Genomic DNA, 17010 nt, shown 5'->3' on the forward strand with positions numbered 1-17010 from the left:
TCTGTGTATCCTTCTTTCTAAAGGCTATCCTTAGCATTCATCATCGCTCTCTAGCGCCAAACTTGTGCTCTATGGTCTATATATCTACACGCACACGCACGTGCACGCCCCCTCGCTTCTAGATCGGATCAACACTCGATAAATATTTAATTAATCAGCTATCTCAACTTGGCAATCTCTGCTCTTGAATACAAAACGATTGTTTTAGGGGATGTTTATTTTATGTGAAATATTTTAAGAGTGGAAATTATATTATAAAATATGGAAAAAATGTTTACAAAGTAATGATGTAAAGATAATAATAAAATAATAATAACAATGTGTTATAATGATATAATAATTGTGTTGGTGGTTACAGAGATGGGGTGGAGTAGTGATGGTGCAGGTGGTTGGATGCCATGACGACAATGTCAATGAAAATGGTGGTGGAGGGATGGAGTGGTGGCAACAATAAAGAAAATAACAATGGTGGTTGACATTGTTGGATTATTGATAGTAAATTACTATAAAATGTTTTATAAAATTAAATTCATGATTTGTAAATATTTTTTAATAAATAAATTAAATTTAAAAATTGACTATAAATTATTTATGTTAACCAACTTTTCAATAAAATATTCCATGTTGATCAATATTCTAGTAAATATTTTAGAGAAAATAAACATAAAATTGATTAACTATATAATCAATCTGTATCAATCATTGAGTCCACGTGAAAAATTTCTGTTCATTTAATTATATATTCGGGTAAAATTAATTAAGACTCACTCATCCTTTTCTAATGTGACTATCCATCGGAATCTGCCAGGGCAATTGTCCTCTTTAATTAGTAAAGTTGTAGAAAAATATGGAAAAAGAAAATGATTTAGTTCCCATGATCTTCCGTTGGGCTTGAATATAAGTAATCAGAACTAGGAATCATGAGTAACAAAAATTAAGTTTGGATTGATGCAGCGGTGCTGCCCTTGACATGCTCTATATACATAGTGTATACTAATTGGGTATATGTATATATTTTCTGCAGAGTTCTACGATCAGCTCGTGCCATTTTCTCTTTTGCTTTACATAATCAATGAAGCTTCAAAAGTTGAGATCAGTTTACAGTAAATTAAATCTTGCAATGTTATATGGGCCGAGCTTGTTTTCATGTCGCTAATGCTAAATTAAATTAATAGAACGATCTTAATTACATGCCTCCTTTCCATGCTGATCATTTGAAGATTAGACAGAAATGCATACCATATTAACCTCCTAGTAATTTGAGTTCAGGCACGACGTACCGTGCACGTACTTTCCCTCTCAAACCCATCCAAGATCATGCCTGAATTTGGCGTAAACATTCTTTTGTGTATGTATATATATACATTGTACGATGGGCTGATGGTAACTGCGGTATAAATATTAAGATGAAATTAGAAAAATAAATAAAGTACTATTTTATTAATGGTCATATATAAGATTTTTCTCTCTCGTTTCCTTATTTATTTATTTATTATTATCATGAAAGAGTTTCGAAAAGAAAAACCTTTTGAAATAACATAAATGACAATCGAATAACAAGATTATTGGCAATTCACGTCCACAATTTTAATGCAAACACATTGTAATCTTAATAATTATATATTCCTTTCATATTTGGATAAAATGGTCCTTCGATCCATCGCATGTAGATCAAATATATAGAAATTAATAAATGGTTGGATATTCCACGATACTTTAAATACAGATAGATCATCCTTGTACCGAATTTAGTTCCCACCTCTATTTCCTATGTGATTAAGCTCGAGAGATGCACCAATGATAAAATAGAGTGGGCTAATTTTAGGCCGAACTAAATTTAAGCTCTTGAACTTCTTCTTTTTTCTATAGTTCTCAAACCATTTTTTTATTAAAAATATTTTTTTTTTCATTAGACCATATATGATTGACAAAGTTCAAGTCTTAGAAAAAGCCCGGACACATCAAACAAGTTCTTTGACAATTAAAAACAAATACAACTTTTAATTTGGTCTTTGAATCGAGTTGAATTTTTTAAAAGCATTCTATATGCCTAAATTAGGCCTAAAAATGTTATTTGTATTTTTTAAAAAAATTTATTAGTTATTTTCATATTCATTTCCTAGTTATATTTTAGAATTTTTATTTGATTTTGTGTTAATTATACATTTTGGTTAATTTCAATAATATTTGAATAGTTTATATGTTATTTTTTTATTATAAATTATTAGTTTAAAGGTTATTAACTTTCAAAATTATCAATTTATAGTTTTTCTCGATATTTGAATTGTAATTTTAGAACTTGAGAAACCATGATTTTTTTCTTTGTAATTTCTTTTTTATTAGGATAGTAATTTTTAAAGCTTGAAAAACTCTAGCTATCTATTAAAATATAAAATTTAAGTTCAATTCAATCCAAAATTCAAGATAACTTTATATAATTCAGGACAAACTGTCAGGTGGATGGCTACTATCATTTGATTCTCGCAAGACATGGCATAGATGAATGGCCATTTTTACCTGTAATTTAAATCCTTTGCTTAAAACACAAGCGGTAGAAAAGGGAAAGTGTTACTCATCGATGCTTTTATCAATTATGGTTCCATGTCCAAGCTCCGAAGTCAAAAGGGTAAAAGATACACAGGCCACATGGATTGATAATGCATGCTTTGTTTCTCCGCGATATTAGTGGAAAATCACAGATCATGGCACAATCTAAGCAAGCCACTCCAACAGTGGACTTTACACCAAAGAAAGAGAAAAAAGAAAGAAAGAAAAATAATCATTCCAAACTGTACACACAGAGATAAAAAGAAAAGAATTGAAAGAAGATAGAAACATGCAGGAAGCAAAAAGAAAAGAAAAGGTAAAATCTAAGATAGGACAGTTTGACAATATTCTTCTCACAGCTTGTGATAGTAATATCATCAATTAATAACCGATCAACAAAGGAAAATGTACAATAGTCTCTCATAGGGTTCCATTGGAAATTGGTACTGCTCCTCTTTTGATGCTATCCATACGTGTTGTTTCATACACAGGCAGACCATTGGAGTAGGTACCGGCCAAGTCATAGTTTTGCAATTCAAACAAATCAGAGCTTGAATCACTCTCAGTTCCATCATCCACCTCATCGAACTTCCTACATTCCTTTTCCTCTGATGGATACTGGTCCACCCAAGTCCTGTCTTTCTCTAAATGTTGATTACCACGATTCCTGGGTACTTTCTGATCTGAGAACCCATCATTGAATTTATACTTCTCTTCCAGCCAAGATAAATCTGTGTTCTTTTTATCATCCAATATCTCATTTCGGAAGGCTATGGACTTCACAATCCCATTCTGCTTTGGCAGGGAAACTATTTGCCTGTGATCTGAACAGCTTCTGAACTCCTTGTAGCCCTTTGTAGGAGTGTGTGTATAAGGAGGGGGTGTCATAAAACCAGAACTTGAAGAAGAATACAAAGACTTTGTATCAGTAGTGCCTGAGCTTCGAAAATGACTAATGCTGCTCCTCCTTTTCCTCCTTCCACCGGGGCTCTCATCATCATCTTTCATTGATTGCGTGGTGGACTTTGATTTCTTCTTTTTGGAGCTTGTTTGATTGAAGAGAGAATTCAAGAAGCTGGCTAGTCTCCCACCTGGAGAGCTTGGTTGTTTGTATTTCTTCTCTTTCAGTATTTGCTTCTCCACTGTATGAGAATGTTGATGGAGATGATGAGGTAGTGGATTCCTCATTGGTACATCTAGGCTCACTCTTCCTCCCCTCCAAGAATGTTTATGATCTTCTCTCATGACTTTCTGTGTGTAAACTGCGCCATTATAACCTGCACCTGCTTCATTGTATCCCGAGAAATACCTTGCTGCCTCAAATACATCAAGCTCGTCAGAATCATTTCTCCGATGCAAGGACTTCTTGTAAGGTTTACCGGTGTCTGATGAGAGTCCGGTGATGGACATGGTTGAGAAATATTGAAGGTTTGCTAATATGTGGCTGGAAAGTTGATTTTGGAAGTTAATGCCACAGGATATGGAAAGGCATTGACGGCAAAAGGATTATTATGGGAGAAGGGAGTATGCTCTATGTGTGTTTGTAGAGTAGAGGGAACGGTTTAGAAATGATTGAGAGTGGTGGGAGAGGTGTAGCTTTATAACAATCAATTAATCGCTTTGCCACTGTCTGTAACATTATATGATGAAGAGTGTTTCTGGGAGAGACCCACATTGATGTGAATTTTGTGCTTTCTAGTCTTTTAGAAGTGAAGTGGGGTACTGAGGAAACATGCTTTTATCCTTCTCTGACTGTGAAAACCAGAGGTTCGGTTGGGGATGGTGGGGAGCAAAGAGCTGTGTTTCCTTGGATTCTAGGGTTCTAATATGTATCGGTGGGGATCGGCTTTCGAGTATATATGGTGGCTATGGGGTTATATATATATGGTCATCTACTACAACCTTACCTTCGCTAGCTTGAATACCATTATTATAGAGTTTTGAGAGCTTGGAAGTCACTCTATAATTATTTGGAATATTACATCATTAACAAAAATTAATTGAGCTGGTGAAAGCACTGGTAATTGAATTACTACTTTTAAAAAAAAAAGTTTTTTTTTTTTTAACATTTGATTCACGATAATTAAATTTAAATTTATTTTAATTTGTTTTTTTACAAGGTTATCTCAGTCTCATGATTCAAGTTACAGGTTTAACGGATTAACCGAGTTAGCTCAAGTTTTTTTGGATTTTTTTTTAATTTATTTTTTTTCAATTTCATCCTTTAATATTTGAGTTGATTAAAAATAAAATTTTATAATTTATTTTGGATTGTTTTCTTTGAGGTACATCGGTCTCATGACTTGAGTTAAAGGTTTAATGAGTTGATCTTATTTTGTTTTTACTTTTTTTAATTGATTATTTTTTTAATTTCTTCCTTAATTAACATCGAATTGATTAAGAATTGCACTTTATATAATTTTTTATTTATTTTATATTAGGTTATCAGGATCTCATGATTTAGGTTTAGTAAGTTAACCCGAGTTGATTCAAGGTTTTTTTTATCTTTTTTTAAATTGATTTTTTAAATTTTATTCTTTAACATTAAACTGATTTAAAATTAGACTTTAATATATTTTTTGATTTATTTTTTATGAGATTATTATAATCTCATAGCTTATACCGTGAATCAAGTTACATTGTATCAATCCCACATAATTTTATTTTTTTCTCAGCAAGTTGACAATAAGTAGACTGTTTTTTAATATTTTAAAAAATAAAATGATTCCATCCGCAAAGTACTGTAAATGATCGAGTATGACACTAATTACTCTTTAACGAAGAGGCTAAAGACAATTTTGTTTTTGTTTTTTTTCCTTGGTTAGGCTGTTCTTTAATTGCTTATAAAAAAAAGAATCAACAATATGGCCCAGCAATATCTAGTTTGCCTCTTCTTTGTGAGAGATGAGGTTTGAGTCTTTTAATAGAGGGGTCGTACACATTCCTTACCTTGTGGCTCCAATTCCAGGGCATTAGTCGTGCCTGCTGGCTTTGGACTCTCTGGGAAAAAAGAAGATGATCTATCTTATTTTTTCTTATTTGTCGTTTTGGAATTCAGGTGCCCCTTTTGCAATGTCCTTGCCAAACAGCACGCTCCTGCGTGTTAAAGAACTAGCTGGACTGGATAAGATATCCACATGTGAACTGGAAACCCCCCCTCTTTCTCTCTCAATTATTGTTATTAAACTCAGATCGGATGATGGATTAATCTTGAATTTTATTCATTTAATATCTGAACCGATTCGAGTAAAATAAAAAATAATAATAAAAAATCCTATGAAAATTGGTTAATTCATCAGGTTGACCCGATACCCAGACGACCTGCAAAACCCTTTTTTTTCTTTTTAAATGTGTTTTTTCTCATAGATAAAAATTAATTTTTTTTATATTTTTTAGTTGATTATTAATCATTTTCAAAGTTTATTATATAAATATTAGAAAAATGCTTTGTTTTTTAAATATAGATTTGAAAACCTTTAGTATATATATAATTATATGTTTACAAGAAAAAAAATTATTTTTTCAATGTGGGATTTGAAGTCTTTTAGTATATATACTCTATCTTCATAAGAAAAAAATTATGTTTTTTTAATGTGGAATAAAAAAAATTTTTTGTTTAAATATTTCAACTTAAAAAAATAACATACTGACATAATATTTTTTCATTATACAATACAAAACCTTTTGAAATAATCTTTTAAACTTTATTATAGTCTATATTCATATGAATTATTTCTTAATTTTTTCATATGAATATTAAAACTTCAAATATTTTTTTAATTTTTTTGGATTTATTTAAGTTAACCCGAGTCAACTTATATAACCCGAGACCGAATTGTTTAGCTGGGTCAACCTCCCGGTCGCATCTGACAATTATGCTCTCAAGACATTGGGTTAGCCCATATGGACTTGGTCCATTTCTTTTTTACTGACGCAATCCCCGGTGCTGGACTTGGAGCTCGAAGGGCATGCATGTGGGTATACGTGTGCAGGATGTGGATAGGCCACCTAAGCTACACACGTGGTAGGTGTCATCATCAGCCCACAAGAAGTCTGGGCCATTTGAGTTGGATAATCATGACTGTTTCTGCTGTCCTGTTTAGTGTGATTGTTTACTGCGGTTATGGTTGATTTTTAAAGTGTTTTGTATGTTAAAATATATTAAAATAAATTTTTTTTATTTTTAAAAATTATTTTTGAAATCATCATTAAAACGATTTAAAATAAATTAATATTTTATAAATAAAAAATTATTTTTTTAAAAAATACAATATAACTACATTTTCAAAACGCTCACTTCACGTTGTGAAGTCCATTTTGTACAAAAATAGGATGCCCCCCCCTTTTTTTTATTTCTTCTAATCTTTACTGAATCATCAATGCCACAATTTGCCTCAACAAAAATCCAACCTTCGAGAATTGAGACTGCGACTCTCCCTCGTGTTTTTATCTCATAACACAATCTGTAGCAATCTCCATGTCAAGAACCATAGCATTTGTTGCTGCGTGATAACATGCATTTATTTTAATGTATTTTTTTACTTGAAAAAAAACATCAAATTAATATTTTTGGTCTCCCAATAGATCCCATCCAACTGCATTATTAGGCAACATCAAGACTGGGCTGAGAATCTTCAATCAAATTAAATAATATATAATTGGATCTTGCATAATTTAATTACTTTAACTAGGTTCTCTCTTTCGCTGCTGCAAGATACCTTAAATTTGGACAGATTTTAGTTTGTCTTTTATAACAGAATTATGTAACCATAAACACTTCGCTCACTTTTCCAGAAAAAAATAATGATAATAATATATTGATATTATTTGATGCTCGATATTCAAATAAATTATCAGAAACCTGTGTAAACAACGTGATCAAGTTCAAAGCAATTGCAAGCCTGAAAAGCAGTAATGCACCGGATTCCATCAAAACTCCAAAGTTAAACGTGTTTGAACGAGAATAGTACTAGAATGAGTGAACTTTTAGAAAGTTTTCGTGTTGCACCTCTTCTTTTAGTTACTTTCTTGTTAGCCCTTTTAACATTTCGACTTATTCCAAAAAAAAAATTGCAAGCCACAAATTGAAGGCTAAAAAAAGAGAAGCAAAACTTACTTAACATGGTAATCTACACAACGTGCCTCAAATCAAGGACGTGAGTGAAGGACCTCTACCAAGGAAGATGCATAAGGCTGATAGGATGGATTAAATTAAAAAATAATTTAACATTAATTTTATATTTGATCCCAAATTACGAAGAATACTATACCAAAAATAATTTAACATTATTTACTACAAAAAAAACAAGTAAAAAAACTTTGATATTTTTTTAAAAATATATAATTCAATAATCTGATGAAAAAAATAACACGTCAATTGTTTATATAAAGGTAAAAACATGACCTTACTAGAAAATCCAAAACTAAATAAAAAAATAATAAAAAATCAAGATTAATTAGAAAATTAATAAAAACATAAATAACATCTTATTGTTGACATGTCTATATAATTCGACGGCTTTATAGGACTTGGTTGATTACAGGCAACCAACTCCTTATAAAATTAGACTTATAAAACCCTCTGAGTACATTTGAATTCAATTAAATGTTGGACATAAAATTACGATTATCTTTGTTAAATTATGTGTTTGAATTATTCAAACTTCTTTATAATTAGTTTATTATTATCTATCTTATTCATAAACATATCCATGACATATTCCACGTCAATTTTAGTTTGGTGTTTACGTTTAAGGTTCAGTTCAGGTTAAAGGTTTAATAAATTAAGGGTTGGTGCACAATTTCTCGGTTGATGATTTTACGCAATCGGCAACAATTCAATTTTTAGATTATTTTTTACATGTAACTAGGTTACTGCATTCCGATGGTTGTGGATTGGATTATTTTTTTTAATATAAAATATATATAAATAATAATAAAAATTAAAATTAAACAATATAGATTAAAAAAATCTGACATGATAAAGTATTAAATCAATACGAGTCAATCATGATTAACCAATTAAACATATGATTCAGGTCTTGAAATAATAATAATCTTTTAAAAATCAAATCAAAACCAATTAATCATACAAAAAACCAAAACAAAACTTATAACAAATATTAATTCAAAATATTTTTTAAAAATATTGAGATTGCAATATATTGAACCTCATTTTTTGACTTAAGCTATCAAATTCATAATTTATGTCATGAACTTCATTGGGTTAGATAATGTTTAAAAAATTATTTTTTTATCTCAATATATGATAACAAAAATAAAAAAAATATTTTTTAAAAATTTAAATGAAAAAACTGAAAGAAAAAAATTAAATAAAAAAATAGTGGTTATAACATGATGGATCGACAAGGGTTTGGAGACATGATCTATCCAACCCGCCATCCAAATCATAAAATTCATTGGATTTAATGATAAAAAAATTTAGCTAAATATATGATAAAATAAATAGAGGAATTAAAAAAAAACTAAAAAAAGTGATTGGAAGGGGAAAAAAATTGAATATTGATCTGTTAAATAACAATGCAACCACCAAGACCCATTCCTTCAAACATTTGATGGAAGCGAAGAGCAGCTACAAGGCATTTAACTCAGTTAAATTAACTGTACAAGTGTTGTCTGAGGCTCCAAAAGAGAAGCCTATCACACCTAATGGCACGCGCGCCTGCCTGGATGGCCCCAGAGTGTCCGGGCCTTCATAAAAGCCCGGCCTTGTGAAACTTCAATCCAAACGTATAATCTTTTGTTCGTTTTTTTTTTTTTTTTTTTTTAAAGATAGACGATGCTTCAATGAGTTCCTATCATTGATGGTGTCTGAAAAATGGATGGTTTATTTTGTTGGGTTTAAAATTTATTTTTTAATTTTTTTCTCTAGAAACATTTAAATAACACTCTTATAACATTAAAAAAAATTAATTTGTCAAACTAAAAATCCAAAAAATGATCCCAAAACATAAAATCTAAAACAAATCAAGTAAATTATTTTTCTCAACTTTTATATGTTTTTTCAGATAATATTGAGGTTAAAAATAACTACCATCAAAATCTTGTTATCAAATGAAATTTATTAACACCAAAATCAATCTTTTTAATGTTTAAAATTAATGACAACCAACAACCTTTTCTCTTGTAGATGGAATTCAATTAATTTATACACAGTGGCTAAAAATAAATAAATAAAACTTCCAAATGAAAATTAATTTTTTAAGAATTGCAAGGATTGTGAAGGTTAAAAAGAGAAAGTAGAAGGATAAAAATGAATTTTAAAATAAAAAATCAGATTAGTAATGAAATTCCTATGTTCGTATTCCAACTTTTAATTTTTCTTAAATTTAATAAATTTTAACAAATTTGAGAATACGGTTTAAATAAAAATTTGTTAAAATTTAATTTTTTTTGGTTTAAAATTAATTTTTTGATGTTTTTTTAATTATTTTTATATGTTTAAATTAAAAATAAAAAAAATATTATTTTAATATATTTTTAAATAAAAAACATTTTAAAAAACAATAATAATATTTTTTTAAAAAACATTTTAACAAACAATAATAATATTTCTTTGATATATAACATAATATTTCGTAAGAAAAAAAATCGAGGTTAGCTTTTTTTTATTAAAAAAAAAAAAGAAAACAGAAGAAAAGTAGTTTTCTGTGCTAACCACAAGTCGACACGCCTGTGATGGAAGCCCGCATTTGATGGTGACTATCAGGAGATAGTAGGAGCAGAGAAGTAGTGCGCATATGGAGTCATTATTATGGTCCTCAGAAAATGAAAGCAAACCTAGCTGTCTTGCTCATATGTACGTATGTCGCATGGTGTCACATCCATCACATCACTTATAGATGAGGAACATGATTCAACTTGTAGTTGTAATTACTTTTCAAATAATTTTTTATGTTAAAATACATGTCAATAATATTTTTTTATTTTTTAAAAATTATTTTTGATATCAACATATCAAAATGATCCAAAATATACAAACCATATTAAATTTTTTTAAAAAATTTTTAAATTTTTTAGAAATACGGTTTACACTATGTTCCCAAACAGTTTCGAGATCGACAAGCATGTCCAGAAAGTAGTTAGAAACCTTATTTTTTAAAAAATTATTTTTAATTATTTTAATATACTAATATCAAAAATAATTTTTTTAAAATAAAAAAATATTTTTTTTATATATTTTCAATTAAAAAATCTCCTAAAGAAACAATCATCAATATACTCCAAAACACCTCTAAATATGCTGTTGGATAGATATTTTATCTGTATATCTTATATTTATTATTACAGTACTATATGAATGGGGCAATAAATAAAATTTACTCTGTAATTTCTCATTTTACAAGAAATAAAATGGACCACCATTTCGTATTTGTGATGTACTTGTTTTGAAATAGATGCAGCAAAAATACTTATCAATATTAATCCAGCTGCATGACTGGATATGCGAGATCTAAATATAATTATATCTAATTAATCTACAATGAGTAAATAGGAAATATTTTTTACTTTTATTTATCATTTAAAAATAAAGTAATACTTTAATTTTATAAAAAAAAGTAGAAAAAGCTTTCTATTCAAATACACTATTTCTACATCTAGAAAACTCGAAAACTAGTTTTGATGGTGATATATAAAACTTGTTGATTATATATATATATATATATATATATATATATATATATATATATATATATTTGGTTAATGGTAAACAATTAAACATGACATAATAGAATATAAAAAGATTGTTTTAATTTAAATATTAATGAATTATTATCAAACTTACATATTTAAAAGTATAATTAAATATTATATATATATATTTTTTATTTTGGTTTTAGTTGAGTGTTGAAAATAATAACAATATAATAATTCTAATTATAAGACATGATTGACTGAGCTTAGACCATTTTGGTTTTCATAAAAAACTTAAAAAAAAAATTGACTTGATCTGACCTTATCAAAAACTCGTATTCAGTTATGACTCGATCGACTTGGAATAAATTTTTTTGGATTTTTCTGATTTTTTTGTGTCAAAATAATGTCATTTTTAATTTTTTTTTATAAAAAATTAGGGTCAATTCGAGTTGGCTTTCTTGTCTTGTGATCTAAGTCATGCCTCAAGTCGATCCCAAGTCGGATTTTAATACTACGATAATTTCCACTTATTTTTATATGTTTTAGTAAGATAATTTTAAAATTAAAATTCTTTACTATAATATTTTAGAGATAAAAAATAAAAAAAAATTGTTTTTTAAAATCTTAGCCCCCTGTATACATTATATTTTAGAAGTACAGGAAGTCCCTTTCAAAATTATTTAAAAAATATTTATTTTTATATCTTTTATCTTTTCAACTATTCTCATTTTTTTTTGTAATTAAATAATAATTAAACACTACCCTAAATGCTCAAGGATTCTTGCACAAGACTTTGATCACATTCTATTTGAATTAGAAGAACCCCTTCACATTCTGTAAGGATTTTAAATCTCTTTTCTTATGCAGATTCTTTCATGGAATTCTTGTGGTTTGGGGTTAGCTAGAAAGAAGAGGACAGTTTCAAAGTTAATCAGGGATTTTGATATAGAGGTTTGTTTTTTGTTTGAAACTAAGTTACAAAGTTACTCAGACAGATTGGTTTTTCAATTATGGAGCGTCAATAATGTTTCTTGGTTTGGTAATGAGGCTGAAGGTACTAAAGGGGGCATTCTGGCCATGTGGGATAACTCTAAGTTTGCGGTATCATCAGTGGAGTATGGTCATGGTTGGATCGGGTTATTTGGGCAGAATGTCTTGACAGGCTTCTCAGGGGCGGTGGTAGGTGTTTATGCCCCTTGCAATCAAGCTGACAGACTTCTTCTTTGGAAGGACCTTCGTATTCTGAAGGCTGCTTTTGAGTGTCCTTGGTTTTTAGCAGGTGACTTCAATGAAACTATGTTGCGAAGTGACAGAAGCAGTGGCTTTATTAACAAGGTGGGTTCAACGACATTTAGACTTTTTTATTGATGATTGCAACCTAATCGAGTACAACATGTCAGAGGGTCTGTACACCTGGTTTCGTGGGGGATCCATGAGTAAACTAGACCGTATTTTTTCTAGTCCTTGTTGTCATTTGCAATTCCCCCTTTTGTCTCTTCGACGGCTTCCAAGAGGGTTCTCTGATCATTGCCCTTTAATCCTAGGGGTTTCACCTGCAGAAAAAGGTTGGATTCCTTTCAAATTCATGGATTGTTGGCTCCATCATCCAAATTTTAAAGATATCGTAAAGGGTATATGGGATGAAGCTTGCAATGAATTTTCAGGTCAGTTCAAGCTCATTAAGAAGCTCAGCTTTATGGCAACTCGGCTCAGACAGTGGAATAGGGTTGGTTTTGGGCATCAGGAGACTGCTTTGTCATTGATCCAAAGCAATATTTCAGCTATAGAAAAGAAATCAGAGTATGGGCAATTATCTACTGCAGAGCAGAACTCGCTTGATTCATTGATCAAGAATCAGTGGCAATGTAACCTGCATATAGAAAGCATGTGGCGTCAAAAGTCTCGCCAAATTTGGTGTCGCCTGGGCGATCGCAATACGCGTTTCTTCCATCTAGTTGCTAACTTCAGGAGGGCTAAAAACCATCTCCTAAAAGTGGTTCACAATGGTTCTGTTGTTGAAGGTTTACCGGTCATAAAAGATGCGGCAGTTAACTTCTTCTCCAACTTATTCAGAAGTCCTGATAGATTCCGAATTGGTTTAGGGCCTGTTGGTTTTAAAACACTCTCGGCTTCTTCTTCAGCTAGCTTGGAGCGAGATATCACTTTGGAAGAATTAAAGCAGAGTGTTTGGGATTGTGATGGGAGCAAGAGTCCGGGTCCAGATGGTTTCAATTTCAAATTCTACAGGCTTGCTTGGAATTTCATTGCAGATGATCTGTTAGACCTGACCAAGAATTTCTTCAAAACAGGTAGGCTTCCAAAAGGAGTCAATCATGCTTATGTTCATCTAATTCCGAAGATCGCTTCCCCAGTTGGCTTCAAAGACTTCAGGCCTCTTAGTTTGATTCATGGCATTTACAAGATAATGGCTAAGGTTCTTTCTAGCCGTCTGAAAGCGGTTATGCATGACCTTATCAGTGAGAATCAAACAGCTTTCTTGGCAGGGAGGCAAATAATTGATGGGTTTTTGGTTGCCAATGAAGCAGTTCATTCCTTGAAAAGACACAGAGTCCCGAGCCTTATCTTTAAGGTGGATTTTCACAAAGCTTTCGATAGTGTGCAGTGGGATTATTTAGAGCAGGTTATGAGGCATATGGGTTTTGGTGAAAAATGGATTAATTGGATCAACACTTGCATCTCCACCGCAAAATTATCAGTGCTGATTAATGGATCTCCTTCTAAGGAATTCTTGATGGGCCGTGGGATTCGCCAAGGTGACCCCCTTTCTCCATTCTTTTTTCTAATAGCAGCAGAGGGATTATCTGTTTTGTTTCAAAGAGCAGCTTCAAATGATCTTTTCAAAGGTATCCCTTTTGGAGATAGCTTTTGCCTCAGTCACCTACAATATGCAGACGACACTTTAATCTTCATGCCTGCTAATCTTCATATGGTCAAAACAGTTAAAAGGATCCTGTTGTGGTTCGCTATTTGTTCAGGTTTGCACATTAACTTCCATAAAAGCTTTTTAATTGGCATAAATGTTGGGGAAGATACTTGTGCTAGTATGGCATATTCAGTCTTTTGCAGATTTGATTTCTTGCCTTGCTCTTATCTAGGCATGCCTTTAGGATCCAATCCTAAAAGATTGTCTACATGGAAGCCTATTATTGAGAATTTCAGACGAAAGTTGAGCATGTGGAGAGGTCGTATGCTTAGTATGGCAGGACGTATCTGCCTAATCAAAAGTGCCTTGAGTTCATTGCCAGTATATTATATGTCTTCTTTTCTTATGCCGAAAGGTGTCTGTAATTTACTAACATCTATTCAACGAAGATTCTTGTGGTCTGGAGTGGCAAAGCAAAAGAAAATCTGCAAGGTTCAGTGGCGTATTGTTGTGAAAGCTAGAAAAGAAGGAGGCCTCGGGTTGGGTTCTTTAATGTCAAAAAATATATCCATGCTTTTCAAATGGATATGGAGGCTAAACTTACCAGACCATGCCTTATGGAAACAGGTAAAAACCCATTTTTACTCCCCAACTTTCGAGAATGGAATCCCAAAATTGCATGGTCATATTTCCCCATTTTGGAAAGATGTTTTGTCAATCTTGGATCCAAACAGTGTCATCGGCTTAGTATTGCGTGAAAACATTAAATTCAAGATTGGAGATGGATCCTCCATCCTTTTCTGGTCTGACGTGTGGATAGGATCAAATGCTTTATGTAGCATTTTCCCTAAGCTTTACCAAATTTCTACTTTTCGGAATGGTTTGGTTAATGAGATGGGTCAATGGGTGAATGATCAATGGCGATGGAATTTGGTTTGGCGTAGGAAGCTCTTATCTTATGAAGAGCAACAATACCATCATTTGCTCTCAATGCTGGAGCCAACGATAATTCGACAAGGAAAAGATGACAAACTTATATGGTCATGCAATTCTGATGGAAGCTTCTCAGTTAAATCGTGTTGCACCCTAATTGACAATACTTCCTCTGCGACTGATAGAGTCTTCGAAGCCAATGTTTGGATTAAAGGGGCCCCTCCAAAAGTTCAGGTGTTTCTCTGGTTGGCAGTACAGGACAAAGTTAGTACAAGAGCTTTTCTCCATCAACGGACTGTTTTGTCTGCCACTCAAGCTTCATGTGTCTTTTGCAGCTCAAATTTGGAAACCTCAGAGCATCTTTTTATACATTGTAACTTTTCTAGGAGTGTTTGGATGAAAGTTTTGGATTGGTGGGGTATCCAATGTTGTTTACCGAGAACAATTGACTTGCTGTTTCTGCAGTGGCCCGAAATGGTTTATGGCAAATTCCAAAGATCAGCTTGGAGATTAATTTCAAGTAGTACTATTTGGGGTATATGGTTGCTGAGGAACAAAATTGTTTTTGAGGAGGGAACTATAAACTTGTTTGATTGTTTCTCCATCATCCTACATCGGGTTGCTATTTGGTTGCATTCTCAAGATTCAAACTTCAATTATACAGGAAATGACCTCTTAAGATCTTCTGATGGCATCAAATTATGGTGTAATAAGAAATCTTAGGTAGTCTTCTTGTTGTTTGCTGTAGTAGATCAGTTGTTTTTTTTTTTTTTTTATCTCTTGTATTTCTTTTTGGCTATTAACTTTATGACCTTCTCAATAAACTCTCGATGATTATCAAAAAAAGAAGAACCCCTTCACACTCTAACCTCTCTTTGTTCGTGTGTGGCAGTGTATAATTATTACCTCCTAGAACTTTTATAATTTCTCTCACACACATTTGCAGTGTCAAAAAAACATAACTGAGCTTCTGGCGGTGATAATCCATCAAATGCTTTTTGTATGGAAGCAACTAATAATTCGTAAATTGTTGTAATTAAGAGCTTCTTGCTGTTGCAAAGACTGAATGGCTCGAGAAAACCAAAGCCCCAACACATTATCAGGAGGTATAAAACAAAGTCGAACATATATCAAACTCAGCTTTATACTCTTCTTCAAGGAATTCCATGTCATTTGGAACACTATGCAGCCTTACATTACCTTGTTGGATGAAAATTGTTCCACTGCCATAGCATCTTGGCCAGTTAATAACCGGGAGAACCTTCTGAATTAAACATGATCGACAGATAGAATGGTTCTTGTCTCTAAGGTTCCTTCAGCACAATCTCTGCTAGTACGCTAGCTTTGCTGGTTCCTTATATATAAAGGACCGTAGCAGTTTTTTCCTGAGAAATCTTCATTGCACATTGGATCTATTAATGGCGCGCTACAGCAGCTAGAAACATGATCTTGGTAATGAAACTTTTCCTTTTGCCAGCTCGCAAAAGGCTTAACTCCATTAGGGAGGAGATAATATCTTTATGTGGTCTCTGACATGTAAAATCACTTGTCATCAATGAAAACAAAATTAAACATGGACACAGGCGTGCTGTTCAGTCTACAGTGATCAAGCATGGAAAAGCAAAATTCTAACCTGGCCTTTTTATTTGCCTCTGTTAGATGAGGCTTCATTGCATTTGAATGTGGCCTAGGAGCACCTTCTTTGATTCGTCTATATATAGTGTTGATGTGTTGGCACATTCTAGGCTTTTGAGAGAGAGAGAGAGCGCGCGCGCGAGTATATTTGATCGGCGACGCAATGGGGTTTCAGATACCAAATTAAATTCAATTTCAATCCGTTTGCGTCCACTCCTCCTGGTTTTTAAGACGATACATCAGCTATTAAACCATTAGATTGATAAGCTTGTCCTTGCTGCCAAATTCGACGGACAGTCCGTGTTGATACTGAAAATATGTTGGCAATAACTTTTTCAGAGACTCTACTTACT

General features: G+C 31.9%; 1 protein-coding gene across 1 annotated transcript; it reads right to left on the minus strand.

The window, feature by feature from the left end:
• Positions 1 to 2753: 2753 nt before the first annotated feature.
• On the minus strand, positions 2754 to 4381 carry LOC7498221 (protein BIG GRAIN 1-like E). The gene has a single exon (XM_002312257.4). The coding sequence runs from the start codon at positions 3955 to 3957 to the stop codon at positions 2968 to 2970; it is 990 nt and encodes a 329-aa protein (XP_002312293.3). The 5' UTR covers positions 3958 to 4381; the 3' UTR covers positions 2754 to 2967.
• Positions 4382 to 17010: the final 12629 nt, after the last annotated feature.

This window comes from Populus trichocarpa, chromosome 8, assembly GCF_000002775.5.
Source record: "Populus trichocarpa isolate Nisqually-1 chromosome 8, P.trichocarpa_v4.1, whole genome shotgun sequence".
Taxonomy (NCBI): Eukaryota; Viridiplantae; Streptophyta; class Magnoliopsida; order Malpighiales; family Salicaceae; genus Populus; species Populus trichocarpa.

What these genes read in the sequence shown, in the direction of transcription:
- LOC7498221 (XM_002312257.4), bottom strand. Translation starts at nt 3,957, where the DNA reads ATGTCCATCACCGGACTCTCATCAGACACCGGTAAACCTTACAAGAAG.